The sequence below is a fragment of the Pagrus pagrus genome (assembly GCF_965226575.1).
Source record: "Pagrus pagrus genome assembly, chromosome: 23".
NCBI lineage: Eukaryota > Metazoa > Chordata > Actinopteri > Spariformes > Sparidae > Pagrus > Pagrus pagrus.
Window position 1 is genome coordinate 1,430,732 of NC_140205.1, and position 26,381 is coordinate 1,457,112.

Here is a 26,381-nt window from a genome sequence, read left to right on the forward strand (position 1 = left end):
CTTGTGATGTTTTATTTCTCTTATGGTTAAAAATGACTATGAAAACGATATTATTGATATAAATGTCTTGGACTGGTGACAAACACATGATTTAAGGTCCCGTTTATTCAATAAGGAGATTTTACATGACTTTAGTGGAAGAATCTGTGACCACCCGGTAAAAGTTCTGAGTTCTGGATGGGTTGAATGAAATGACGCTCCTTTAAATTAACTTGTAAACAAACCTAACTTGGACTTTATTTTGAAAATCCGATGTAGCGCGAAACGGAAGCCTGGTCGTTCATACAGGAACGTCACACAAGCTCTGCTCTGATTGGACGCTCACAGTTAGGTTCGATGTATCCAATGAACGAGCAGCCGGTTGATATATAAACCGGGTGTCGCCGGTGGGTCGGTACTTCTTCTGTAGTAGAAACGTCACAGTGAGGTATTGACCCATGTCCGGAAGAGGGAAGGTCGGCGGTAAGGCCAGGTCCAAGGCGAAGAGCCGCTCGTCCCGTGCCGGGCTTCAGTTTCCAGTCGGCCGCGTCCACAGGCTGCTCAGGAAGGGGAACTACGCTCAGCGTGTCGGCGCCGGGGCTCCGGTGTACCTGGCGGCGGTGCTGGAGTATCTGACCGCTGAGATCCTGGAGTTGGCCGGAAACGCCGCCCGTGACAACAAGAAGACCAGGATCATCCCCCGCCACCTGCAGCTGGCCGTCCGCAACGACGAGGAGCTCAACAAGCTGCTGGGCGGAGTGACCATCGCTCAGGGCGGCGTGCTGCCCAACATCCAGGCCGTCCTGCTGCCCAAGAAGACCGAGAAGACCTCCAAGGCGAAGTAAACCCTCGGCGGTAACCCAACGGCTCTTTTAAGAGCCAGACACTCCCCTGAAGAGCAGAGTCCTCAAACACTAATGGATCCTGGCTGGAGAAATAGTTTTACCAACAAGAACATCTGCGATATAAAATTCAAGGGCAATTAAAGTAAACTGAGTTAAATCCTTTACAACTTCCTGCATGTAACGCCACTAAACATGTCAGGATGAAGTCTTTATGTTGTGCCTCTTAGTTTGCATGTTTTTCAAGATAAATAAACATGTCCTGAACTAAATGGTTGAATTGAAGCAAAGGTAAATAAATGGAGGCACATTAGAGCTGAAATTATTAATTATTTTTTTATTTCTGAGTTTGGCAGGGTCAGTCTCCCACAGTTCACATCTATCATTTCTTCATTTCAAGCTCACAATTCTATTTCCAGTATATTATTATTACTGTTGTTATTATTATTATATTATTATCATCATTAGCCTATTAATGGCTGCCTTATTCTGTTTTTCTAGCATTTGAAATGTTACAGTCCTGGTTCAACTATGTGAAACATTATGTGACCTTTTGAAAACTGCTGCGTGACTAAAATGTATCATTGTTTCTCATAAATAATAATACATTTTATTTTACTGCTTTGATCTTTGCTTATTGGAGGTTTGTGAAGATGAACACCTGGATGAGTGAGAGTAAATCTGTGAATCACACATGGGCTACATAAGAAAACTACACTAGCAAATAGTTAAATGTAGGCTTTTCAGACACTCTTACAAATCCGAGTACCAGTATGTGGTCATACAGTTATTTAAAATAATAATCAATAATGTAGGTCAGCGACTCTGAGACGAGAAGGCGTAAACGTTGCCCTTTTATTTTGAAGGAGTTCTTAGCCGGAAATCCAGTGCCTTCCGGTGTCTTTTGAGCAGGCAAAATTGGCGGGCTGCGCTCAGGCTGTCTTTCTCCACTTACGTCCGCAAACTGGCTTTAAGTAGCGACGCTCCTGTTCAGCCCGACATAAGCACGGCGCATCACCCTCAACAATAATCAAAGTCTATCTAGCCTACATCCGACCTCTCTTTGAATACTCCGTCCCTGCCTGGATCACTCTCACCGACAACCAGATACAACGTCTCCAAGTCGTACAAAATAAAGCACTAAAACTGGCTCACCGTCTCCCAAACTACATCAGCAACCACTACATTCACAGAATAACCAGCATCCAGACCATCAGACAGAGACACCAAACAATAGCCCTTAGATATTTGAGTACAGCAAGAAACAACCCTGCCCTCCAGAGAAGCATCCAAGAAGCCAAACAAACTGTCAACACCCCCCTGTCATTCATCCTCCTGCTGAAGCCCCCCTCTCCATCCCCTGACCCCCCCTCTTCTATGACCGAGTAACTTAACACAAAAAAAATAAAAAAGAAAAACACATCACAGACCATCAAACACTCACATGAACATATGAATAGATCACTTATGACACTTATGACACGAATAGGTCACTTATGACACACACACACACACAAGCCTGCACTAAATACACATAAGCACTTTATTTTATTCTGTCTATTACCTCTCTCTCTCTCTCTCTCTCTCTCTCTCTCTCTCTCTCTCTCTCTCTCTCTCTCTCCTGCCTTGGTTCATTTACGTCCTCCTTTCTCCAGAGTCCTGCTCCTCCCACCTCTTGCTGCTCATCAAGCTCCACCCACAACAATGGGTAGAAAAGGGCAGACGCCCTGAGCGACCCCATCAGGTTCAAGAGCTCTCGACTCGAGACCAACATCAGTTAATCTACAGCAGAAACTGACCTCTGACACGATGAGTGGCCGCGGTAAAGGAGGGAAAGGACTCGGGAAAGGAGGCGCCAAGCGTCACCGCAAAGTCCTCCGCGACAACATCCAGGGCATCACCAAGCCCGCCATCCGCCGCCTGGCTCGCCGCGGCGGAGTGAAGCGCATCTCCGGTCTGATCTACGAGGAGACCCGCGGGGTGCTCAAGGTGTTCCTGGAGAACGTGATCCGCGACGCCGTCACCTACACCGAGCACGCCAAGAGGAAGACCGTCACCGCCATGGACGTGGTGTACGCCCTGAAGAGGCAGGGCCGCACCCTGTACGGCTTCGGAGGTTAAACCAACCACCGTCCGCTACAACCGCAACACAACGGCTCTTTTAAGAGCCACGCACTCCTCTGAACAGAGCGGTCCTGCTGCTTCATGGCCTATTCAAGGGCGCAGTTTCCACTGGGGACAATATGAATATATGTGCAAAATGTAGAAATAACCATATAGAAATATCAAATCATAATGAATATTAGTTGTTGTCGTATTTGCATTAATTGCATGTTAATCTTTGAGACTAGCCCCATTGCAGTAACTCTCCCTGTTAGCTGCCTTTGCTGAGCGACGCTTTTCTAAACTGAAGCTTGAGCGGCCTGGCTGTCACAAGCATCAGCTCAGAGGTGGCACAGCAGCTGTCATATGATGACCTCATTGATGAGTTTGCATCCAGAAAATGCAGACGTGTGCATCTGTAAAAGGCTTGCTCCATTGTTGAAAGAGTCATTTTGTAATTGGGGGGGGGGGGCTCAAAATAAAATTCTGCTTAGGGCCCCAGTTTGGCCACGGCCCTGTGCAAAGTCCCTCATTGACCTCGACCGGCGGGTGACGTTGGGGAAGCAGACAAAGAAGCTGCTGTGGGAGGAGATGGCTGAGGAGTGATCGGAGCGAGCTCCTCCAGCTGTTCAGTAGGATGGTGGACAAGATGTGAGGCGTTGATGTCGTTGTATGACGACAACGGACACAAAACTTAAAAGAAGATTCTCTTTTCTATGTGACTGTATTTTTTTTAAGTTAAATTAACCTTTTGTTTGCACTCTTTCATTTGCACTGTCTAAAGCAGACATACAACTTGCACAGATGTACATTTTTCTACTTTTAATACTGTAACAACATTTTGTTTTGTACACATTTTTATATTGGTATGATCTTCTTCAAAAAATAAACATTTTTTAACTCATCCAAGCCTGAGTGTGTTTGAATGTTTGATCAGCTACACAGGCACCTCACTGCAGTCGTGCAAAGGATACCTTGCATTGTTATCACACCCATAAACAGTATGAACCATGTCAGTGTATAGCAGCGGCCAACGATTTCAGAATGGGAGAAAAAGTGTTGTTTATTACAAAACACAGGAAAAGTGTCAGCAATATACGTCATATACGTTATATAAGTCAGATAAATGGGAAGTAGATAGAAGCATCTTTCATTTAACTTGGTAGAGTCTTTGGTTTTGCCAAACATTTGCCAGGACACCACTTCCTACTCGTTGGCATCTTCCTCTCTTGGACATCCATCTGAGATCATCGCATCCTATCCAGGCACCTTGGGAAAGGTTGTGGAGAAAAGATGCAGCCAAGACGATCTTCACCACAGTGACGGTGCATGTGTTTGGTGCCAGCTGATGTCAGTGTTGCGGTGAAGGTCTGTATCTGTGAGAGCCCCGTTGTCACGCCGCGGGGTGAAGGTGAAAGCCTGACCGATGTAAGCACTGTCCCCCAGCAGACGATCTCCCCCATCTTCTCCTCTTGGAAAAATGTGGAGGACTGCAGCAGCCTGGCATCACTCACTCTGCCAGGGATTCCAGTGAAGACGTTGATGAAGCAACTTCAGCGTCAACGGTCCCCTGGAGGAGAACAGAGTAGTAGGACTTCCTGTTCATGTAGTCCCCTCCTCTGACCGGTGGCCTCTGGATCTTGATGTGGCATCGAGCCATCAATCGCTCCAATGACCCCCTCAAGGCCACATGTGCGTTGGAAGCTGGTGGCAGACACCGTCTTCTCACAGCCTGTAGGCCAAGAGACAAAAGCCCGGCCGAGGGTGGACATGATGGTCAGCACTTGGAGCATGGCGCGGTGTGCTGATGAGGGTGAGACGTTGAACTTGTCAGATATCTACTGGAAGCAGTTCTGGTTGGCCATGTACCACAGGAACATGAGCATCTTCTTGGCAATAGGCAGGGGAGGCGTCCCTTGGTAGTGGTCACTTTGCAGGCAACCCTCCTGTAGGTACCTTTGAAGGACCTCAAACCGGGTCAACCGGGCAAATGTGTGGTCATCCATGTCCACCATTATCTGCCACTCTGTGCCAGACTTGAGGATGATCTGATGTCTGGACCGCAGCACGGCCACGGCCACGGCCACGGCCCTATGTGAGGGAGAGAGAAAACGAGAGGAAAACTGTGATTAATATCGATAAAGAGTTAGTTGTGTTTATTTCACATATTACAGTTTTACAAACAAACCATGTCACCAGGTGATTATATATATTGAATTGTTATAGATTAAACTAGCTATTAATGGAATTAGCTCCACCTTAGCTACAACCAGGGTTTAACTTTGCTCTTAATAAACAATAAATACTCAAGGGAAGTCACTAGCGAGGACACAATCCCAGACTCCCTTACAAATCGAGTGATTTTAAGAGTTGTTGCATCATGAGGAGAATTTTAATCAACTTTGTGAAACGGCTGAGGCAAATTCTAAGTCATCGGTCCCGTCTTGTAAATTCGGCATTGTGAATAATACATTAAGCTGTTATTTTCCTTGTAAAACATATCAGTTTATTTGCAGCATAGCTGTGAAAGCCTGATACTACATCAGTTTGTTTGCTAATGACAGGTGTAGCCATATATTTGCAGGTCAGCCAGTGCATTTGCTATTATCTTATTTATCTATTTCAGTCTAAACGTGGCTACAACCGCTGAAAAACTGTCATGGATGTTTACCGTAGCCTGTTTAAAGTGTTAAATGGTGTCATTTGGATTTGTGTCGATGGTGATGAAGGTGTGTGTGGGTCACATACACAGTGTAGGAAGGAAATACAGATTTAGCCACTAACTTTAAAAAAGTGAGCTGAAATTTAACACAAGACAAAAACCAGCAAAAACACATTCAACAGCAGAAGTTATGCTTATAAATATAAACTATCTCCGATGTGATGTGTGAAATATAAGGAATATTTGCACTGAACCTCCATCAACTCTGGTTTGAAGCAAAAATAAATCAACCTCAGGATTAAACAGCGACATCTGGTGGATTTAATCAGACATAGCAAAGCAACAATGGCACAGGATTTAAACATAATGTACCTGCAGGTTGGACACCCCAGTGAATCAGTGTAGGACAATAATGTAGAACCTATAATTTATACATGAAAGTTGAAGGAAGGATAAATTATCTTTATTCACACGGCTACACACAGAAGACTATCTGATCCATGTGTTGAATGCTGTAGCTGAGGAAAAAAACAAGGATCACCTCACATTGAGATGGACAGAAACTAGTCTGTTTTTGTTTTTTACTTTTATTGCCGCTATATGTTTTATTTATTATTAGAGTAGGCTACCCGTTTACCACCCGTAATCGTTCCCCAAGTAACCTCCAGAGGAATCAGGGGGGAAAAGCTCGTCAGAAGAAGATCTGCTAGCTTGTTTAGGTCTGTAGGGTTAGCGACCGTATAAAGCTAACATACCGTGTTCAGCCTGTAGGTTGCTAGCTTGGCGGCTGTTGTGATTTTGAAAACAGTAACACACAGAAGGGAATAAACACCTGGAGTCACATCAGATTCAGCTCTGATCCGGAGCGTTCACCGACGGGAGGAGAGCTCAGAGGTGACTTTGTAACTTCTGGGATTAAAACGTGGATTTATCTTCACTCCTGTTTATCAGCCTGACTGCAGCAGTGACCTCCATCATCAGGTGTTTTCGTTCTGTCATCTTGACTGCTGACTGGAGCTGGAGGGGAAATGGACTTTACTTCATGAACGTAATGTTACAGAGAGAAGAGAGAGGAGATCATCTCCACAGATGAACTCCACTTTGTTATATTTGAAGAGTAAATTAAATGTGTAGCAGTAAAAAGCTAATGCTAGTCTACAAACAGACGACATCACGGTCACATGACTCAAACGTCTCCACCACTGAGCGTCTTACTGCACAATTACTATCCAGGTTTCTATAAACTGATCGATGCACAAGTTGTAAAGTCAGAGTGAGAACAGTGTGTAACTAAAGTGGGCCTGTGAAGATGGACTAGTGAGGAGACGAGTCTCCGTGTTCGCTGTGAGGACGTTTAATGTCCCCGACAACCTCTGTAGTCTCATTCAGACACTTGTTAGCAACCGCTAACTGTTTTTAACACATGAAGAGCTTTATAATTAAACTGTGGACATTTAATGATGGAGCTTATGTTGGAGAACAAAACGTAACCACAGACCTTATTTTAGGCATTTAACTGAGAAAACAATTCACCATCCTCCCGACTTTGAGACGAGGGAACCAGATGTGCCAAAATGCAAACTGATTTCTGGGTGTTAGGACTACAACCAGGGTTGTGGTAGCGCGTTACAAAAGAAACACATTACAGTAATATACTTGTTTTACTGGTAACAGAGTAATATAACACGTAATAATATTTCAGTGATGTATTCCCACAGTTATGTCACATAACATGTTACAATCCTCCTTACCGACCAAAGTGAAGCTTTTAATTTATGTTTTTTAAAACTCATCCACACCAACATGACCGTATTAATATAGGCTCTGTGTGTTTAATACAGCCGGGCCTATAAGTTCTGTGTTCAGTCTCTGTGTGACTGAAATGAGCCTCATGATGAAACCTGATCCTGTGAGCGCACTTTAAGTTACATTCTTGAATCACATCATGTATTCATTGTTCTGTGGACTAAAATAAAAAGAAGAAGAGATGTTTGTCTTGTCATGTCATTATAGAATATATTTATTCTTATCTCATAATATTCAGACTGTGATCCTCTGCCTGCTCATCACTGAGTCCAAGGACATTCATTTATTTAAAGACATCTATTTAATTGTTCTCTAGAGGATATTTGGGCATTTCATTGAAAGTAACTATAAAGTAGTGTAACAAGTAATATATTTTTCTACACAGACAGTAATATTGTAACGTAAGATATTACTATAAAAAGAGGGTAACTAGTAATATATAACATATTGCATTTTGAAGGTAACTTGCCCGACACTGTCTACAAACTACACCAGTATATTGTATAGAGGAGAGAGCAGAGTGATGAACCTTCAGATGATACACAGTACAATAGAGTAGAATATAGTAAAGTCAGTATATATACATATATATGTATATATACACACACATACACATATAAAGTACAGTGCAGTGCAGGATGGGTGGTACAGGGCAGAGTGGAGCAGAGTGATGGAGGCTCAGGGGTCAGAGGCGAAAGGCATCCCAGCATCCTCGCTGGTTGGCGAAGAGATGACGGCCATCTTGGATTGTAGCGGGGAATAAAGATTGATGCGGTAAGCTCCTTCTTTTATTCGTTTAAAGTCTTTTCTCAGCGGAGACTCGTTACAACCTCATTTAAATCAAGCTCCACTCGTGCAGTGGTCACAACTGGACCGGGCGGTGAAGGAAAGCGGAAGACAGGACTTTAAACCCGGCAGTCCGGCTCCGCTGCTTTTTGTTGTTGTTTTGGGGAACTAACCGACGGAGGCGCAGCAGGCCCAAACCCGGACAAAAACACACCTGGCCCCCGGCTCGTGTGCCCGGTGGCCTGTCTGCATACTCGTAGACAAACCGGCGTTTTCGGCTCGCCAGATCGTGTAATAACCGCTTACAACTCTCCCCATCGTGGCGTGCAGACGATGCTGTTAGCTGAATAGCTCGCTCGGCAGTGAGCGTTAGCTCTCATGCTAACATCCCCATGCATTCCAATGGAGCAAGCTGTTCGCTGAGTGCGCTAGTCGGCTAGCATTAGCTCCTGGCACATTTTACAGCTAACAAAGTAATGCCAGCTATTAGCTATTATTTACATTGCCCAACGCGTTGAACCCGAATCAGGACAAACCGGATCATTTGTGCTGCCAGGACACCGGCAGGTAGCGTTAATTGTTTAATTAAGGTTAGTTAGTAAGATTATCGGAGCTAGCATTAGCTCACACGGCTAACTTTAGCTAGCCCTTTGCGACACTGCTGCACGGTTAACGATGCTTTTACACATGAAAAGTCAAGTTTGCACGCCACTTGTCCAATACAAGTGGGTTTGAGGGGTTTTCTGACCAGAAAACACACTGAATGCAAGTAACAATACACATTTATACAACTGCACACTGTTTTAGGCGTGCAAGAGCTCCATTAGCCGTTGTTCGCTGGCTAACGCATCATAGTAAACAAAAGTAATCCTGAGAGATCACAGTCTAAACTCTGCTGTGGAGCTTTGTGCTCAAACCAGCTCAGGTAGTCAGGTTTGTTTCAGGTTTTAAACATGATTTAAGTCGGACAGTCCTTCTTCATGGTGAGATACGTTGTTTATAATGCTCAAACTGACCAGTTGGGTCTTCACATGGTTTATGTTTGAATTGAACAATCTCAACTTTTCAACGTTTCTTTGTGAAGATGTGAAGAAGTGAAGTCTTGTGTCACCAGCGACACATTAACAGCGCTTCTTTTAACGATTACTTTCATGATCGATCAGTCTGGAAGTAACTTATTTGACTCGATCTTTGGGACAGATGAAGATATTAGGAAGTAAAAAGTTCTGATATCGAGATATCGGACGATATATACACACTGTTTTTGCAATGATCATTCAAACTTGTGACAAATGCATGTAACAGAGGCAGGATATTTAACAAATAATTGCAAAAATAAGTTCCTGTCTTTGTTGTACTTGTGATGAAGGCACTTGCAAATGACATGTTTGTACAAAATACAAACCATACTGATGTTTATAAAATGAACCAAAACACTGACAAAGAGGAAGATCATGTGTAGATGATAATCATAATGAATGTGAAACTATTTTAACTTCTCTAAACTAAAAAGAAATCAGGTTTGATTATGAATCAAACACTGATACTCAGCTTGTTTGCTAAATATTAAGTCAGCGGTGATTTATAGTCAAAACCATGAAGTGCGTCTTTGGATTTGATGGTAAAAACAACACTGAACAGAAACGCAGTTAACTCGTCCGTCAGTTACCGACTGGTTTAAGTTTCGCTCAAACAAATTGCTCCCAAATTTGAAGCGTCGACTGGACTGAACACAAATAAATCATAAAGAAAAATCAAGTCATGCAGCTGAAAATATTTCAGGCATAAACAAAACAAACATTGGAAATGATCTCTGAGCTTTCTGCTTCCCAAAAAGTGAGATTGTGGATGCAAGATGTGGATTTTTTCAGCTAATACTGAATCTGATAAGTCCAGAGCTAGATTGCACATTTTTGCATTTTAAAGACGGCTTGTGACCGTTCACAGCGGAGGCTGAGGCAGGTTCAGGTGTGCTGAGGCTGTCAGGTTTACACTCCGGGCTCCACTCAGGTGCAGCAGTTTGACATCATGAGTGCAGCGACAGCGTTCTTCACTTCTTCTGTGTTTACCAAAATGTGAACCAATATTTAGTAATATGTGTTTTTTCAGCCGACACAGATAACGCATAATTTCACTTTCAAATATTTTTTTAAATAAGTCCCTAACCTGTAGTTTATGCAGCCTGAGGGTAAGAAAGGCAAATATGGATGATTTGATGTTTATCGCTCTAATAAGATGAAGTTTTCCCTCCTCTCTGAACACTTGCAGGACATGTAGTAGTGTGGCTCATGTCTACAGTGCGTGGCTCTACACAGGAGCAGCAGTTCAACTTCATCATCGCGACAATAGTGTTGTTGATTTTCTTCTCTATGTTCATTGGCTGCTGGAAGACCAACTTTAAAGGGGCAATATGTAGTTTTGTAGAAGAAATGCAAACCTAGAATTTTAATATTTACAATAATAATATATAACGAGGTAATAATACGAACCCAGGAATATGTATTTTTACCATGAGTGAATAAACGAGCTGTTCTCAGAGGATGATACAGTGTTTTGAAGCTAGAGAGGTGGCAGGGTCCGCCACATATAAACAAAGTATAACAGTATAAACTGTGTTGTTCTTTATGGTCAGTTTGTTTATTCAGTCATGAACACAAAGAGAGTTTGATTTAAAATCAGTCAATGAAGATTTGATCCTTTAAAGGTGCATACCGCCACACACTGTGTGTAAAGTCTACTAAAGCAGTTCGGCTTATTATCTGCCGATAACAGATAATATAAATGATCCGGTATCAGGCTGTTATTTATGTGCCTCACTAAGTTAAATGACACCAGAGCACTTAAACAGTTACCTTTCTGTGAATTTATTAATAATAAATGACCCAACGCATCTTTTCCCGCCTTATAATCTGAATCATGTTGGTGCGGATTGGGCAACATAACATAACTATACACTTCTCAAAATGACTCTCAATTTAATAGTTTATTCTAAAAAACACAGAATATAATGAAAATTGTTCCTCGTAATTTCCCAGAGCCACGTGAACTTCCTCAGTAGATGTTTTGTCCAACCAGCAGACAAAAGTTTTGTAGTTTATTTTTGACAGATATTATGATTACGACATGATTCACAACTAGTGGGAACGATAATTTTTCATCATTTTTACTGGAAAATTACTATTAAAATCCTGTTGATGTGACATTTGTTTGAGTCCGTACCAAACAAACGTGTTTTCTTACATGTGAACAGGATTTTTACACCAGGACGTCCCTGCTGCTCTACAGGACTTCATTATGATCTGTTATCTGGATATTGCACTCAGCTGTATTATGAATTTGGGTATATTTAATTTAACTGTGCTTCCCTTGTTGAAACATTCATCTTCAAATATTTCTGTGAAAGTCTGTTTTGCTGCAGAGAGGATGTGTGGTGCTGCTGCTGCTGCTACAACAAAAGTATATTTTTTCCAGATGCTGCTGTTGATCACAGTTTAGTTTAGACACAGTGCAGGTGTGACAGGAAGGAGCAGATTCACCTCACTGCAGTTTCACTCTGTCAGTCAGTCTGACTGTTTCCTGTGTCTGGTTTCTCAGGTGACACGCGGTATGTTTGGTGCTAACCGGAAGAAGTTTATGGAGGGAGGGGTAGAGAGCGACTACGCGGACGACTCCAGCCTCTACTACACCCAACAGTCCATGTTCCCTCCACACCGCGCTGACAAAGACGTAAGTTGTTCATGAAGCTTCTTCTGGGTTTTCACAGTGTGGAGAAAAGGCCCGATTTAAGCTCATGGTATAAATTATGAGTTTTTTAAGTCTGTAGTTATTACATGTTTTAATTTTAGTCTCACGCTATGACTGCGGCTGCCAAAACATCGATTCAGAATAAAGTAACAATCGTCAAAAATCTATTTTCTAAATGTTCATTAAGAGCGTGATGTTGATGGAACTAAACTTCGAGGGTGGTGCAGCACCCGGACAAGTTACAGCGCGCACGCTCTGGAGTTATCCTTAAGTTCATCTTCAAACGAGGCAGCTGCTGCAAGCGTTTCTTGTATTTAATGGCCTTTGAGAGACGAACACGGGGCTCGTAGTGTACGCAGGTACAAGAAGTTCACTGTCCGTTCAGCGTTCTTTCAGTCTTCATGATTTAGTTTTTGAAAAGTGAGCAAACAAAGAAGGAAATGGGAACATCGACAAAGACGTGTTGAACCGATGATGATGATGATGATGATCATGATGATCATGATGATGTGAGGCGAACTGAAGGACGTGTCTGTGTTTCTTCTCTCTTCAGATGCTGGCGTCTTCCTCTGCTTCCTCAACGGGTCAACTGTCACAGCTGGGAGCCAGTTTATATGGCCCGCAGAGTAAGAACACACTCGCCTGTTTCTGGTTTTAGTTTCAGGAGTCCGTTGATTCACAATGTAAAGCTCAACTTATGGTCGACATGAAGGGTTAAACATCCCACACGATGCACAAATCATTCATACACAACCAGACTGTCCTGTGCTTTGATCACAGTGACAGTAAACCGTGTGTTAATGTGCATGAATCTTGAGAATAAATACCGGTCTTCACATTTCTGGCTCCAAACAGCTTCTTTGGTGAAAGAGAAAGTTTATCAGACAAACATCAGGAACACGGTGTGAACACTGTCGAGGTTTCACTCTCTCGCTCTCTCTTGCTGCAGGTGCGTTGGGGTTTCCCATGCGGGGTATGAACAGCAGCACAGCACCTCAGTTAAGTCGAAGTGGGTTGAACCAGTCTGGCAGCCAGCTCCCCAGTCATGCCAGTACACCCAACACTGGCACAATGCACACGCCTCCCTCACCGAGCAGGTACAGCACACACACACACACACACACACACACACACACACACACATATTTACATTTAATGGTTGGATCTGAGTCCTGCCTGTTTAAAATGTCATGGTGGATTTATTTACTCTAAAATACTGAAGTAGTATTTTTAACTGTTTCACTGTAATTTGATATATTTATAATTGTCATGTTTATCAACTCACCGGAGTCGTAAACTTGTCTGTTCATGTGTGAAACCTAAATAAAATAAATGTAAAATAACAAAAAATGACAGATGTGTTAGTTAAAACTGGACTTCCTGTTAATTTATCTCATCTCAGTCAGAACACATAACCTCAGTGTTTCAAACCCAGCTGCTCATGTTCCTCTTCCTCCACAAACTGCTGCTCCAAACCTCAAAACCTCCTCTTCCTCCTCCTCCTCCTCCTCCTCCTCCTCTTGTAACCCCTCGGCTGTGTTTCTGTCTTTGTGCCTCCTCCTCCTCCTCCTCCTCCTCCTCCTCCTCCTCTCTGCAGGGGTATTTTGCCGATGAGCAGCCGGAGCGTGCTGAACCACAGCCAGCAGGTGGGGGGTCCAACGGGGCAGTCGGCTGGGATGGTAGGAGGAGTGGGAGTCGGAGGGGAGAGGGGAGGTGCCGGCGGTGTAGGAGCAGGGAGGAGCAGCAGTATGGGGAGTCCCAGCCGGTCGTCACCCAGCATCATCGGCATGCCCAAACAGCAGCAAGCGCGGCAGCCTTTCACCATCAACAGGTAACGCTCCACCTCACTCTGCCGTCTCTCTTTACTGTCAGAAGAGTCAGGACACATCTGAGAAGCTGAACCTGAAGTGTTTGTTTGAAAACAGAGCAACTCGTCAGCGTCTGATGGAGAACGGTGTTTGAAACGTCACCACTGTGGTGCAGTTAATAATATGGATGTTGGAGCGCTGCAGCGTTCGAGCCGTCTTACTGATCACTACTCGTGTATACTGTCACCTCCCACTGACCAAGACTGTCAGATATACAAAGTCTGAGTCTGATAGTCAACAACAAACAACAAATATCTGATTTAACCGACTGTAAACAGGATCGACTTTGTACAGAAGACGATGACGACCACAGACATTTTTTGCAGAACTCTGCCTTTAAACTGGTACAGTGGCCCTCATCCTGTTCTGTAACTAAATATTGATTATCTACAGACACTTTCTATCCGTGACCATCAAATCCTTCATCCATATTTAGTCTCAGCATTTTTTAAAAGCTCATATCTGAGAATAATCCTGTGTGTTTCTGTCTGTGTGTCAGTATGTCAGGGTTCGGGGTGAACAGGAATCCAGGCTTCAACATGAACAACTCCCTCTCCAACAACATCTTCAACGGCACAGGTACAAAGAAACACCCCTCATTTAAGTAGTTGTAGTTTAAAGTTGTTGTTGTTATTATTAAAGTGTTGTGTGTGTTTTCCATCCAGACGGCAGTGAGAATGTGACGGGGTTGGACCTGTCAGATTTCCCAGCGTTAGCAGACAGGAGTCGGAGGGATGGAGGCTCAAATCCCACCCCACTGCTCAACCCGCTGGCCGGTCGGGCTCCCTACGGTACGACACCACCTCACCGCTCACCATTAGCTTTGATTTGATTTGAAAACACAACTTCTGTCATTAGACTTCGACTTTCATGTCCTGACAAACTGTCATTTACAGTTTGAAACTCTTCTTTAAAAAGATGAGTATTTCACAACAGCTTGACTTTGTCCTGGTGGCTTTAAGACGAGTTCAAATAACATTCAGCAAGAATAAACACCAGCCATCAGGGATCCAACGATTAACAACAAAGATAGAAATTCAGTTTGTGTAAAGTTCAGTTTCTGTAATCTGTCCAGAGGGAACCCTCTTCTCAAACAAATCAATAAAGGATCTCTGAAACATCTCTGACACTGTTGGAGTTCCCTTCACACCACTCACGTCTTTGTCTTTGTGCATACAAGTGTTTGTTGAAATTGACGGATTATTTCGGTCAATTTTTCGATTTCTAATCAGAACCTTGACGCCCTCAGAAGCGTTCATATTCTCTTTTTCCAGCTTCTCAGACGTGAAGATTTTCCAGCTTTTATTTCTGTTATGTGATAAATATTTTTAGGTCTCGGACTGGCGGTCGAACAAAACAAGAAGTTTGAACTTCTCAGTGAGCATTTTTTTTTTTAACATTTTCTGATAATTGATGAACCAAATATTTGATTATTTGAAACAGAAACTAAATGGACGATCAGTCGATATGAAAAGAAGTTGTTAGTTACAGCACCGATGAATCCTGGTGTGAGTGCAGTTTATTTCTGTTGCTGCGGTGGCTGTGCGTCGCTAACTACTCTGTCCTCCATTTTCCCAGTTGGCATGGTAACCAAGCCGTCCAGTGAACAGTCGCAGGACTTCTCCATCCATAACGAAGATTTCCCAGCTCTCCCTGGGCCAAACTACCAAACAAAAGACCCCACCAGCACCAACGAGGACAGCAAAACGGTTAGCTTGCTGTTTTGTCATGTTTTCTTTTCTCTGTCCTGTTTTCTCTCTTTTTTTTTTTTTTGCTCTGTTTTGTCCAATTTTTCAGTCATTTATGTTTTTAATCATGGTATCATGTCCCTGCTCACGCCGTGCTCTGATGTCCTGACTCGTCCCGTCTCTTAGGACTTCTTTTTCCCTCCGTTTCTGTCCAATCAGAATCTGAACTCATCAGGAAAGCCCGCCTCTAACTCAGATGGTCCAAAGTTCCCCGGCGACAAGAGCTCCGCACCGAGCAACAACAACCAGCAGAAGAAAGGGATTCAGGTGCTTCCTGACGGTGAGACGGGCACACACGTCACGATGCATCCTCACACAAAAAGATTCACCTGTGGAGTAGATTTACAGTCGTCCTCACGTGTTGTCTCCGTCTCCCAGGGCGAGTGACCAACATCCCGGTCGGCATGGTAACAGACCAGTTTGGGATGATCGGCTTGCTGACGTTCATCCGGGCGGCAGAGACGGACCCCGGCATGGTCCACCTGGCGCTGGGCTCGGACCTCACCACGCTCGGCCTCAACCTCAACTCACCTGAGTACGACACACACAGAGACACACACAGAGACACACACACTATGTTTGGTTTTCAGACTGAACACCATCAGACCGACACACTCGCGCCCACACAGACGTCTTCTCGCCTCTGTTACTACCTCCAATGGCGGATGAGAGGCAGAACGAAACTGTCCCCTCATTCACCTCTGTGACTTCCACACAGATGGCGAGGCGGGATAAGAAATATCCCCACCTTGAAAAGGCGGTGTGAATGGGGCTACAGAGTCGAGTCATGTGGCGATAACACAGCATGAAGGAGGCGCAGAGAGCCCGAGGAAGCTTTATACACAGAACAAGCATATTTTTAAAAAGCTCAGTAGAAAGAAACACAGTGGACATGGAGACGTTGGCGCACTGAGCGACAACAAACTTCATTTCATTCTCATTCATTCTCTCTCCTATGTCACAAACGACAACAGCTGATACTTTACGGCAACTCTGAGGGGACACACGACTTCATTTGGAGGCCTTTTAAATCACGATGTTATGACGCAGGGCTCAGAAGTCGTTGACTTTCAGTGATTTCTTGTCTCTTCTGTCTCCTTCAGGAATCTCTATCCTAAGTTTGCGTCTCCTTGGGCGTCGGCTCCGTGTCGACCGCAGGACATAGGTGAGTTTACACCAAACACCTGATTTATTTTAGGTTTATTTTGATATCTGTGGAGGGAATATTAGACTCAGATACATCTGGGTGGTTTTTATTATGTTGCTGAAGTTGGTTGGAAGAAGAGTTTAGAAGGTTTTTCAGTGTTTTCAGCTCACTTTACCTCCTCCTCCTGCAGACTTCCACGTCCCTTCAGAGTATTTAACCAACATCCACATAAGGGACAAGGTACGTACGTAGAACTGGATAATAATTCAGTTGGGTTTCATGTCTGGGTGTCTTAGTTGATCAGTACGCTTTGATACTGTGGCAGATGTCTTAACTGAAATGATTTAAATGTTTAACTGTCGTTCTGTTTCTCTCCTGTCTCCAGTTAGCAGCTATCAAGTTGTCTCGGTATGGTGAAGATCTGCTGTTTTATCTCTACTATATGAACGGAGGAGACCTACTACAACTCCTGGCTGCAGTAGAACTGTGAGAGCAACACACACACACACACACACACACACACACCTGTTACTTAACAAACTGATCCAGGTGAAAATCTTTTATGGTCCCGTCCCCTCTGACTACCAGTTCCTCGAGTTACACTGAGTGCTGCTCAGTCACTAATGAACTGTTATTAACGTGTGTGTGTGTGTGTGTGTGTGTGTGTGTGTGTGTGTGTGTGTGTGTGTGTGTGTGTGTGTGTGTGTGTGTGTGTGTGTGTGTGTGTGTGTGTGTGTGTGTCTGTCTGTGTGTGTGTGTGTGTCTGTGTCTGTGTGTGTGTGTGTGTGTCCAGGTTTAACAGGGACTGGAGGTACCATAAAGAGGAGCGGGTTTGGATCACCCGGGCCCCGGGGATGGAGCCCACGCTGAAGACCAACGCCTACGAGAGAGGGACCTACTACTTCTTCGACTGCCTCAACTGGAGGAAGGTGGCCAAGGTAAACACACACACACTCTCACACACACACACACAGACTCACACCTGTTTCCTACCTGTTTCTAATGCAGAACCAATCACATGACACCCAGGTAGGAAACACCCGCTTACACACAATTTAACTGCCTTTTTTCATGATGTTGTTTCAAAGTGTGTTCATTCATCTAAAGTTCATGTTTGATGCTGAAACGTTCGCGACAGCCAATCAGAGGCAGAGGAGGGCGGGTCTTGCCTATAGACGTGATTGAGGTGCGGTAGCCCTGCGACTCAGCTCAAATGGAGGCTAAGTTTATTAAACCTGCCGTGTGCTAATGATGTAAACACAAACACTCCCCTGGTCCCGAGCTCCCAGTCTGAACTGATAGCTGCACAGCTAACTAAGCTAATGGCTAGCAGCAACTAGCTGTTATTCTAGTAATACGCTGCCCCCTGTTTGTTTCTGGGTATGAATTCGACAGGTTTCCTATTCTTACATATTTCACCTGTTTTTATTGGTAAAGAAATAAAAGTGTTATAAAGGATTATTTTGACCTTTAAACACAGAAGATGTTTCACAGAGTTCACTGTGTCTCTCTGTTTTCAGGAGTTTCATCTGGAGTATGACAAACTAGAAGAGCGACCTCACGTTCCCTCCACATTCAACTACAATCCTGCCCAGCAGGCCTTCTGATTGGCTCTACCTCCTCCTGCCTGCCTGCCATTGGCCCTCCTGGCTCGTCAGTCGTCATCCCTCTAGGTTTCTTTTCCACCTCCACACACTCAAAAGTGAATCTGGCCAATCAGGACTCAGGACGGGAGAGGACGTCCTGGCTCCCAAACACGTCACTGAACAGACTTTGATTTTAACTCTTCTGGTTTTTGTTCTTTACCTCATTTCCTTTTCTTTTTGTTTTTTTCTTTTTTGTTTTCTTTTATTTGCCACCCCTCCTCCATGAGTTTGTTTGGTTGGTCTGTTATGTGGAGCACAGACTTAATGTCAACAGACAGCACAGGCACAACACACCAACACACGCACTGTAAATAACTGTCCACCTGATCGAGTGATTCATGTTTCTATTCAGTCTTAAGAAGTGACTATTTTTGTCTAGAGAAGCTTTTAAGAAGAACCAGATTTTAACACAGAATAAAATCACCCGTCAGGATGGATAATTATTTCACACCGTGCACAAACTGTGTCACACCTCTGACCTTTGGCAGGAACTGAAAATATTTATCATCTCCTTTATTTTTACCAGGTTTTCAGCATTACAGATCAGAACACACACACACACACTCTCACACACACACACACACACACACACACACACACACACATCAGCAGACAGTGGAGAGTCAGGAGAGGAAATGCAATGTACATTGTAGCACTATTTCATAATAAAAGAAGAAAAAATATCTTTTGGTTTGTTGCTGTTATGTGAGCGGGTTTAATTTTAAAGCTTAATGAGAAGAAGTTTAGCCTCTGAGCGGGATGTGTTCGGTGTTTTTAATCAACTGTCAACTTTAAAGTGACTGAAATTAAAAATATCAGCACATCCCCTTCACAACACGACTGTCTCAGTTTCCACCATTTTCCTTTTTTGTTTTCTGGTTTTATCCCCTCTCTGCCAGCAGAGCTCCCTGTTTCTTCACTTTTAATCTTTTAATATTTAATTCCTTTTTCTTTTTTCTTTTTTTTATTAAGTTCTTCTACTTTTCTATCACTTCCCACATTTATTGGCTCATTTTCAGCCCGGCAGCAGTCAAACCTAGAACTGTCGGAGTGACCTCTCTCAGGATCATTGAGGAAAAATTCGGCATTTCGAGGAATTCATTCATTTGTTTTCTGTCCGAGAGTTTGATTTTCACTTTTCGTGTCTGTATGCTGAACATGAAGCTTCAGCCAGAGGACGGTTAGCTTAGCATGAAGACATTTCAGTTTTTTTTTAGAAAATTAATAATAACGAGATAAACAGCAACGTGTTAATTAGCTTCGGGTCTCGTCCACACGAATACGGAATATTTTCCTCAACGTTGTTTGAGAGGATTTTTGGAAACGACTTCTAAGATGAAGATTTTTTTTCATGTCTCTGTTCACATTTAAAACAAAGTATTTGGGAAACGATTACATCATCACCTCAATTCACAACGGACCATCGTTGCTTGTGTGTAACGAGCACGCGACTGAAACAGCAATGGCGGACCAACAGTTTGTTTAGGTTTGGTTAGCGCTGTGCTGCCGTGTGTCGGACGTGCTAACTGAGTAAATCTGCTAAAATATACAGCAGATCCTAAAAGTCTGAGGCCACCAGTCAAAATGATTTCAGCTTTTGTACCCTGATCCTCTGTAACGTGGAAGTGTCGATCATAGTGCCGATCCACTGTGAATCAAGCCTTTAGCCTCCTTTAGCTCATTGTTTTGGTTCTCTGCCGGCAGATTGAGTCTCTTGCTCTCTTCAAACCCAACAGCTCGTCCTCATCGGAAAAAAACACAAGTAATGTAATTACTTTAATCCAAACCAGTGTTTTTCTAGACTGAACAAAGTATTTTAGTGCCTAAACTTAACCAGAAGGTCTCGTTGTTTTAGGGACAGTGAAATACCGTAGACGCTACAAGTCTGAGACCACTCGGCAAAACACTGTTTTGCATTTGTTTGCTGGTGTTGTTTATCAGAACGGTTGCAGATTTATCAGCGAGTGATTTCAGCTCTTGTATTCTGATCAAGTGTCGATCATAGTGCCGATCCCACTGTGAATCAACAGCCTCGAGCCTCCTCTCAGCGGACTCAACTTGATGTATTGACCTTCTGATTGGCTCTGCCTGATCGTGCTTTGGATAAAACTGATCCAGTGTCTGCAAAGTGTTTTAGAGCTCGAGCTCTGCCCCCGTAGAAACCTTCAGTCATGATTTGCTGCTCATCAGTTTGACTTCTGACACTTTCCTCAAGCTTTTTGGACATTTGACAGAATTAGAGATTTCTAGTGTGGTCTGAGACTTTTGTACCCCGCTGTATGTAAAATACTTTACCTACTATTACTAGTTTATTTTGGGTTACGACCATCTAACGACAATACGCTCACCAACATGCTCAGAATGTTTTTCTCTGGTATTTTACGTATCGTTGACGTAGACTTCGTTGACACTTTTTTTAAAACAGGCAGAAAATATCCGTATTTGTGTGGTCAAGGCGTTAAAGGTGCCTTTGGATGGAGCCGAGCACGCTGATTTTATGCTAAGCTAAGTTAGCCTCACTAGCTTCATATTTATCGTACAGACACGAGAGAGCGATCAACCGTCTCATCTCACTCTGCAAGAAAGCGAATAAATGATATTTCCGAAAATACCGAACCTTTCCTTTCAAGGTCATCACCACTCCGCCAAAATGCAAAATCAACCCCAAAAAAGTCCCAATTTTGAGGCAAAATATGAACTATTTACTTTTTTCATGACATTATTTTTAAATTTCCTCCAGGAGGCACCAATGTACAGCTGTGTATATATATTTAAATATATATACATACAGACATGGCAGTATTTTTAAGAAAAAAGGGGAAAAAACAAAAAAGTGTCTGATCGGAGGAGACCCTCCCTCTGCTGGCCGCCAGGAAACGATGCAATACTTCCCGTTACCACGGAAACCACCATGGAGACGGTTTACAGGGGACCACGCCCGACTCCGCCCGCCGACACCGACCGACCGACCGACCGACCAGGGCCCAGCTCGTTCACTCTGCAGCAGCAAAGCCAAGGACACGCCCACAGACCCATGTGACCTGCTCGAGATGATTTGATTGGAGGATGAGGACTGAGGCACTTGGCCGTTGGCTGTTTTATTAAATATGGCAGCTAGTGTTTTAATAGGAAAAAGAATAAAATAAATATTCTGGTAATGAAACTGAACGAGGAGTCCTGTATTCATTATCTGATGTACCTTAAATTTACCTGCAACAGTTACATTATTAACTTTGGCTCATTTAACTGTGATTACTGGTAAAAGTTGACGGATGAAGTTTATTCTTCAACATAACACATTCACAAAATGTCACCTCAGGATTAATTTAGTCGCTGTTTGTAAGACAAACTTCATGAGGCTGAATCGACACCATGTTTCTACACAAAGACAGAAAGAAGTTCATGCAGAACATCTGCTGAATTTACAAGAAGGCCCAAATCAGTCAGAATCAGTCAGAGACAGAGTTTCACACAGTTTATAAAGTGTCTCCAACTCAACAACTCACTAAACTGACACATTTGTTAAGGGAGTCTGGGGACAAAGAAGTCGCCTATACTGGTTACTGTTTAGTGTGTTTGTAAAATGTGACATGTTTAGATCAATAAAATGTTTCTTCTTTCATAAATTGAGTGTAAATGGTGAACTCAGTGTAAACAGTGTGTTCAAACAGCTGCTAAATGTTGGCAGGTGAGACTTTAGCACTTTAGACACAGAAGCAGACAGGCTGGTACAGCCATGCTGCCACAAACTGACACTTTGTACAAGGAAACAAACGACTTACTGTTTTCATTTAATGCTGAAGTTACAACAAGGAGACAATGATTCAGAGTCTGTCAGAGACAGAGTTTCACTACGTTACAAAGTTTGTTTTAACTCAACAACTCTTAAAATCACCACATTTGTGAAGGGAGTCTGGTGATGTTGTGGTGACTAGTTCAATGAAACAGACGGTGTGTTCACAAACATCTGTTTTTTGGTGTAACATGAACTTCTTCTGCTAAATGGTCCATGAGATGAGATTTTTTTGCCAACTGGTGTTTCAGGAGTTTGTCCACACGAGGGCGCCATGTGCCAGAGGAAGATAATCAGGCAGGAGAATAAACCATCTGACACATCAGTAGAGTTATTATAGGAGACTTCAACCATCTTCTAATTGGGTGCTTTCATTTAAATAAATCAGTCAGTCATCAATAATAATGATTATATTTACCTTCCCAGATCTTTTTGTTGCAGTCGAATCAATATATCGACGTTTCACCACAGCAGCTGAGCGTGTGAAGAGTGAAGAGAATAAACAAAGTGAAGTTGAATGGAGGCAGGATGAGGACTCACACACAGTTACAAACAAATACACAAACAGACAGAAGATAACACACAGTCTGTATCTGAAGCATTAATGTGGAGCAATAAAGACTTAATGTGGTGATAAAAGCAGCAGCAGAGCAGATTTAATGCCGCAGCAGAGACACGATGGAGACTGAAAGTGTCCATTAAATTCAGGAGAGGAAGTGTTGAGATTAAATCTGAAACCAGCTGAGACGAAGAAAGAAAAGGAGGAAGAGGAGAAGTGTGAGGACACAATGATTTGTAGAGTCCGGCCTCAGATAAATATCTGTAACAGCGTATACATTGTCTGTGGAGGACAGTTAATAAAAACCTAGAATTTGTAGTTTTATCTCATGATTTTGACTGTTTTACTGCCTGATTTCAGTATCGCCCTCAAATATTTAGGCTGTGATAATTAGTTGCAGATGTAATCAGGACATTAACATTTGAATATGAGGCAGGTTAACGTCTCTGCACAGCTTTTGTTTTGTTTTTGCTCCATATGTTCTGTGTAGTTGTGACACTGGTCCCTTTGGTTAACAAACAGTCTTTTATAATGTTTTTGAGGTTTCAACAACAGTTATGTAACCGACTGAACTGATCTAAAAAATAAAGTGTAACAAAGAGAGAGAGAGAGAGAGAGTGGGTGAAGGTGTGAAATGAAACTTCACTTTATTTGTTAATTAGCTCACTGTGCTGTTTTACTGCAGCTCGTAGAAAACAACACGAGACTCTTCAAACATCAACAGCACAAGTTCACAGAGGACAACATGGCGACTCCACGTTCACTGTGTCGTTGTGTCGTCTCGTTTAACAAACACATCGTCGCTCTGACTCACAGCAGAAACATCAACACGCACAAACACACGCAGCCACTTCAGTTCCTGTGATTAAGTTCTCACGACTCCAGATGTTCAATGTTTGTTTTTATTCTTCATCAATTAATGTTCAATCGGTGTTAAATTGATTTTGGGCCAAGACTCCTCCTCCATCTGAGACCTGTGGAAATCCATTAAATAGTTTGTGTGTAATCCTGCTAACTACACATCTACAAACAAACAAACAAACAAACAGACAGACAGACAAACAAACAAACAAACAAACCAACAGACAGACAAACAAACTGACAACCAACAAACAAACAAACCAACAAACAGACAAACAAACAAACAAACAAACAAACAAACAGACAGACAAACCAACAGACAAACAAACAAACAGACAAACAAACAGACAGACCAACCAACCAACCAATCAACAAACAGACAGACAGACAGACAAACAAACTGACAACCAACAAACAAACAAACAACAAACAGGTTACAGTGATCCAGAACATGTTATGGACGGTGAAGAAGTGGAAAAAAGGAAAAACAGAATAAAGTGAAACATAATTAACTGTTTTCTTTCCTTTTTAAAGGGAGTCATGAAAAACGTTGACGTTGACTCAGAAAATAAAAACAACTTCCTGTTTGAATCACGAGACAAACTTCAGACCGTATTTAGTTCGAACGTTGCTGAAACGTGTCCTGATCCGCATCACGTCACGTTCTCACAGCAGGATTTTCACAATAAGACGGCAGCCTGTCGCTTTGTGTTTGACATGAAGTCGTGTTGCTGTTTGGAGACAAAACACTGCTTTAAAAATGACACGTTTCCTTAAATCTACAGGCTGAAATCCAGATACGCTGCAGAATCACTGCACTGCACTTTTCCATCACAGTGCTTTCAGACAGACGCACATCGTCGCCATAATGAGGGGCATTACCGGCCTGCAGCTCGCTGCTGGTCGAGGGATTTTCAGCCAAATGTTCGCCGGGTGTTGCAGCACCTCTTCTGTTTTTTCAGGACGACAGGAGCAAATATTGTGCAGCCTAATCGCATCATCTGACTGTTGATTCGAGTCAGACGATGCCCTTTTTCTCCCCGTTTTATTTGGTTTACTTCCTGAAAGCACAAATCCCGTCCACAGAGGATACCAACTGTCGACACAGGCTGCCTCTCTGTTTTCCTTTTATTCACATTTCTGTCTTTCACAGGAAATATACCTCAAATTTCCTCGATTGTATGAGTTCTTCCTCTTTACTCAGTGAAAACACTCTGATGTCTCTAAAGGTTGTGATGTTTCTGTGTTTGTGGCGCTGGTGTCGGTCTGTGTGCGAGCGCCCTGCAGGGACACGTGGCCCCGTGTGCGTCCACGCTGATGTCCGTTATTATTTGTAATCTTTTGATCTGCAGAGATGATGATAATCCTGCCACATGCCTCCCTGATTACCCATGCATAATGCTGAGGCTTTATTCTGGAGCTTTTCAGCGCTTCATATTTATGCAACAGGCCGAGACGAGCTGCGGCGGAGAGACTGCTGCTCCAGGTGGAGGGATGTCGCTGTTTAAAGGGCGAAGCTGATGTTGTTGCTGATACTCGGTGTCTTTGAATATCATTATCTGACCATTTGGATTCAAAGAAACCTTCCAGTATTCAGTGTTTGGTGACATGTTTGCCTTTGTTTTCAGTCTTAAAAATCATTTAGAAGACTAAAATAAATATTTTGCACACTTTTGTCTTTTTAATGTCAGAAGATAATAAAATAATGTTCATCTCCGAAGCCTCGGTCGAAGACTTCAGGTTGCTTCCTTTTTCCAACCAATAACTGAAAATCAAATGTTTTTTCTTCAAGTAAGAATTAAAACCAGGTAAAGCGCCACATCTTTATGTTTGAGAACCGCAGGATGTTGGTTCTTTTGCTTTGAAAAGGATTTTAAAATGCGATCAACTATTGAAATCTCCTGCTCTGATCCTCTGTGTTCTATATTTAGGTGAGTTGTGCATGGCAACGCTTTTTTTTTTTTTTGATAATCCAATGAGTTTCTAAATGTTTTTATTCCTCTGATAACAGAATTTTCTGTAAAAAACCACTTAAAGATATAATATGTGACATTCCTTTGTTTTATATTTAGTTAAGTTGTGTACGTACATTATCTCAAGTTTCCTCAAGATGACGGTGAGGGTCATGAAGTACATTTCTACAGTACTGCTGCAGTCGGGTTGATCAACAGGAGTGAAGATAAATCCACTTTTTAATCCCACAAGTTACAAACTAATCTCTGAGCTCTCCTCGCGTCGGATCAGAACAGAATCGGATGTGACTCCAGGTGTTTGTTCCTCCAGTCGGCCCACAAAACACCTGGCAAATGTTTTCTTTAGTTTTGATAGAGTGACCCCTAGTGGCAAAAGAAATCGCAAATTGCTTTTAAGCACAATACAAAACAGTTGAAGCAGTTAGAGACTCGCTGGTAAACACAGTGAAGCATTTAGCAGCTACAGAGCCAAATACTTCCTCACCAGGAGGCGGTGGAGACCAAAGTCAGAGGTAAGAAAGAGTGAATATTGGACACAAACGTGACTTTATCTAATGTCGTGTTGCAGGATTTGTTTTTGTTTCTTTTGTTTTGCTCCATAGTGTTCAAAAGTCACGTAATGCACCTTTTAAATAATCTATCTAGATATCGGTAAAGTCAGGACAGCGTTTGTTTGTGTTGTTAGAGATCAACACGTGTCTTCACTCGATGACTCCTCACTGCAGCTTCAGAGAGACTGATCCATACATTTCAGTCAGCGCATTGATCATTTAGTCCTCGGAGGCCATTTTGCATCTTCAGCAGTGATCGGACTCTGCCAGCGCACACACTCAGACACACTCAGACACACTCGTGCACACATTT

At 42.9% G+C, this 26,381-nt stretch overlaps 3 protein-coding genes and 1 pseudogene across 11 annotated transcripts; 3 read left to right on the top strand and 1 right to left on the bottom strand.

Annotated features, from left to right (window-relative positions):
• The first annotated feature begins 250 nt into the window (after positions 1-250).
• Positions 251-1,444, top strand: LOC311252665 (histone H2A-like). Its single transcript, XM_084346007.1, has one exon. The coding sequence runs from the start codon at positions 438-440 to the stop codon at positions 822-824; it is 387 nt and encodes a 128-aa protein (XP_084202133.1). The 5' UTR covers positions 251-437; the 3' UTR covers positions 825-1,444.
• Positions 1,445-2,257: 813 nt separating this feature from the next.
• On the top strand, positions 2,258-2,993 carry LOC311252355 (histone H4). The gene has a single exon (XM_084345436.1). It carries the CDS (start codon positions 2,631-2,633, stop codon positions 2,940-2,942), a length of 312 nt encoding a protein of 103 aa, XP_084201562.1. The 5' UTR covers positions 2,258-2,630; the 3' UTR covers positions 2,943-2,993.
• A 1,242-nt stretch (positions 2,994-4,235) lies between these two features.
• LOC311252784 lies at positions 4,236-8,496 on the bottom strand (annotated as a pseudogene). The gene is made up of 2 exons: positions 8,393-8,496; positions 4,236-5,015 (listed from the first exon to the last, which is right to left on the bottom strand). The product of its transcript is annotated as an uncharacterized misc_RNA (transcript).
• On the top strand, positions 8,059-21,499 carry LOC311252856 (CCR4-NOT transcription complex subunit 2-like). Of its 8 annotated transcripts, none has more exons than XM_084346448.1 (16): positions 8,059-8,166; positions 11,773-11,904; positions 12,476-12,548; positions 12,872-13,019; positions 13,520-13,753; positions 14,290-14,369; positions 14,456-14,581; positions 15,123-15,167; positions 15,369-15,499; positions 15,665-15,818; positions 15,917-16,073; positions 16,642-16,703; positions 16,876-16,925; positions 17,071-17,171; positions 17,479-17,623; positions 18,206-21,499. In XM_084346448.1, the coding sequence occupies exons 2-16, from the start codon at positions 11,785-11,787 to the stop codon at positions 18,290-18,292; spliced, it is 1,713 nt and encodes a 570-aa protein (XP_084202574.1). In that variant the 5' UTR covers positions 8,059-8,166; positions 11,773-11,784; the 3' UTR covers positions 18,293-21,499. The 8 variants fall into 8 exon arrangements, with proteins under 8 accessions (XP_084202574.1, XP_084202577.1, XP_084202578.1 ...); XM_084346451.1 differs by having other exon boundaries at positions 15,698-15,818; XM_084346449.1 differs by lacking the exon at positions 8,059-8,166 and adding an exon at positions 8,227-8,745.
• Positions 21,500-26,381: the final 4,882 nt, after the last annotated feature.

What these genes read in the sequence shown, in the direction of transcription:
- LOC311252355 (XM_084345436.1), top strand. Translation starts at nt 2,631, where the DNA reads ATGAGTGGCCGCGGTAAAGGAGGGAAAGGACTCGGGAAAGGAGGCGCC.
- LOC311252665 (XM_084346007.1), top strand. Translation starts at nt 438, where the DNA reads ATGTCCGGAAGAGGGAAGGTCGGCGGTAAGGCCAGGTCCAAGGCGAAG.
- LOC311252856 (XM_084346448.1), top strand. Translation starts at nt 11,785, where the DNA reads ATGTTTGGTGCTAACCGGAAGAAGTTTATGGAGGGAGGGGTAGAGAGC. An exon ending in GGCCGGTCGGGCTCCCTACG is followed by an intron (nt 14,582 to 15,122) that starts GTACGACACCAC and finishes AAATATTTTTAG; the next exon opens with GTCTCGGACTGGCGGTCGAA. An exon ending in CCAACGAGGACAGCAAAACG is followed by an intron (nt 15,500 to 15,664) that starts GTTAGCTTGCTG and finishes CCCGTCTCTTAG; the next exon opens with GACTTCTTTTTCCCTCCGTT.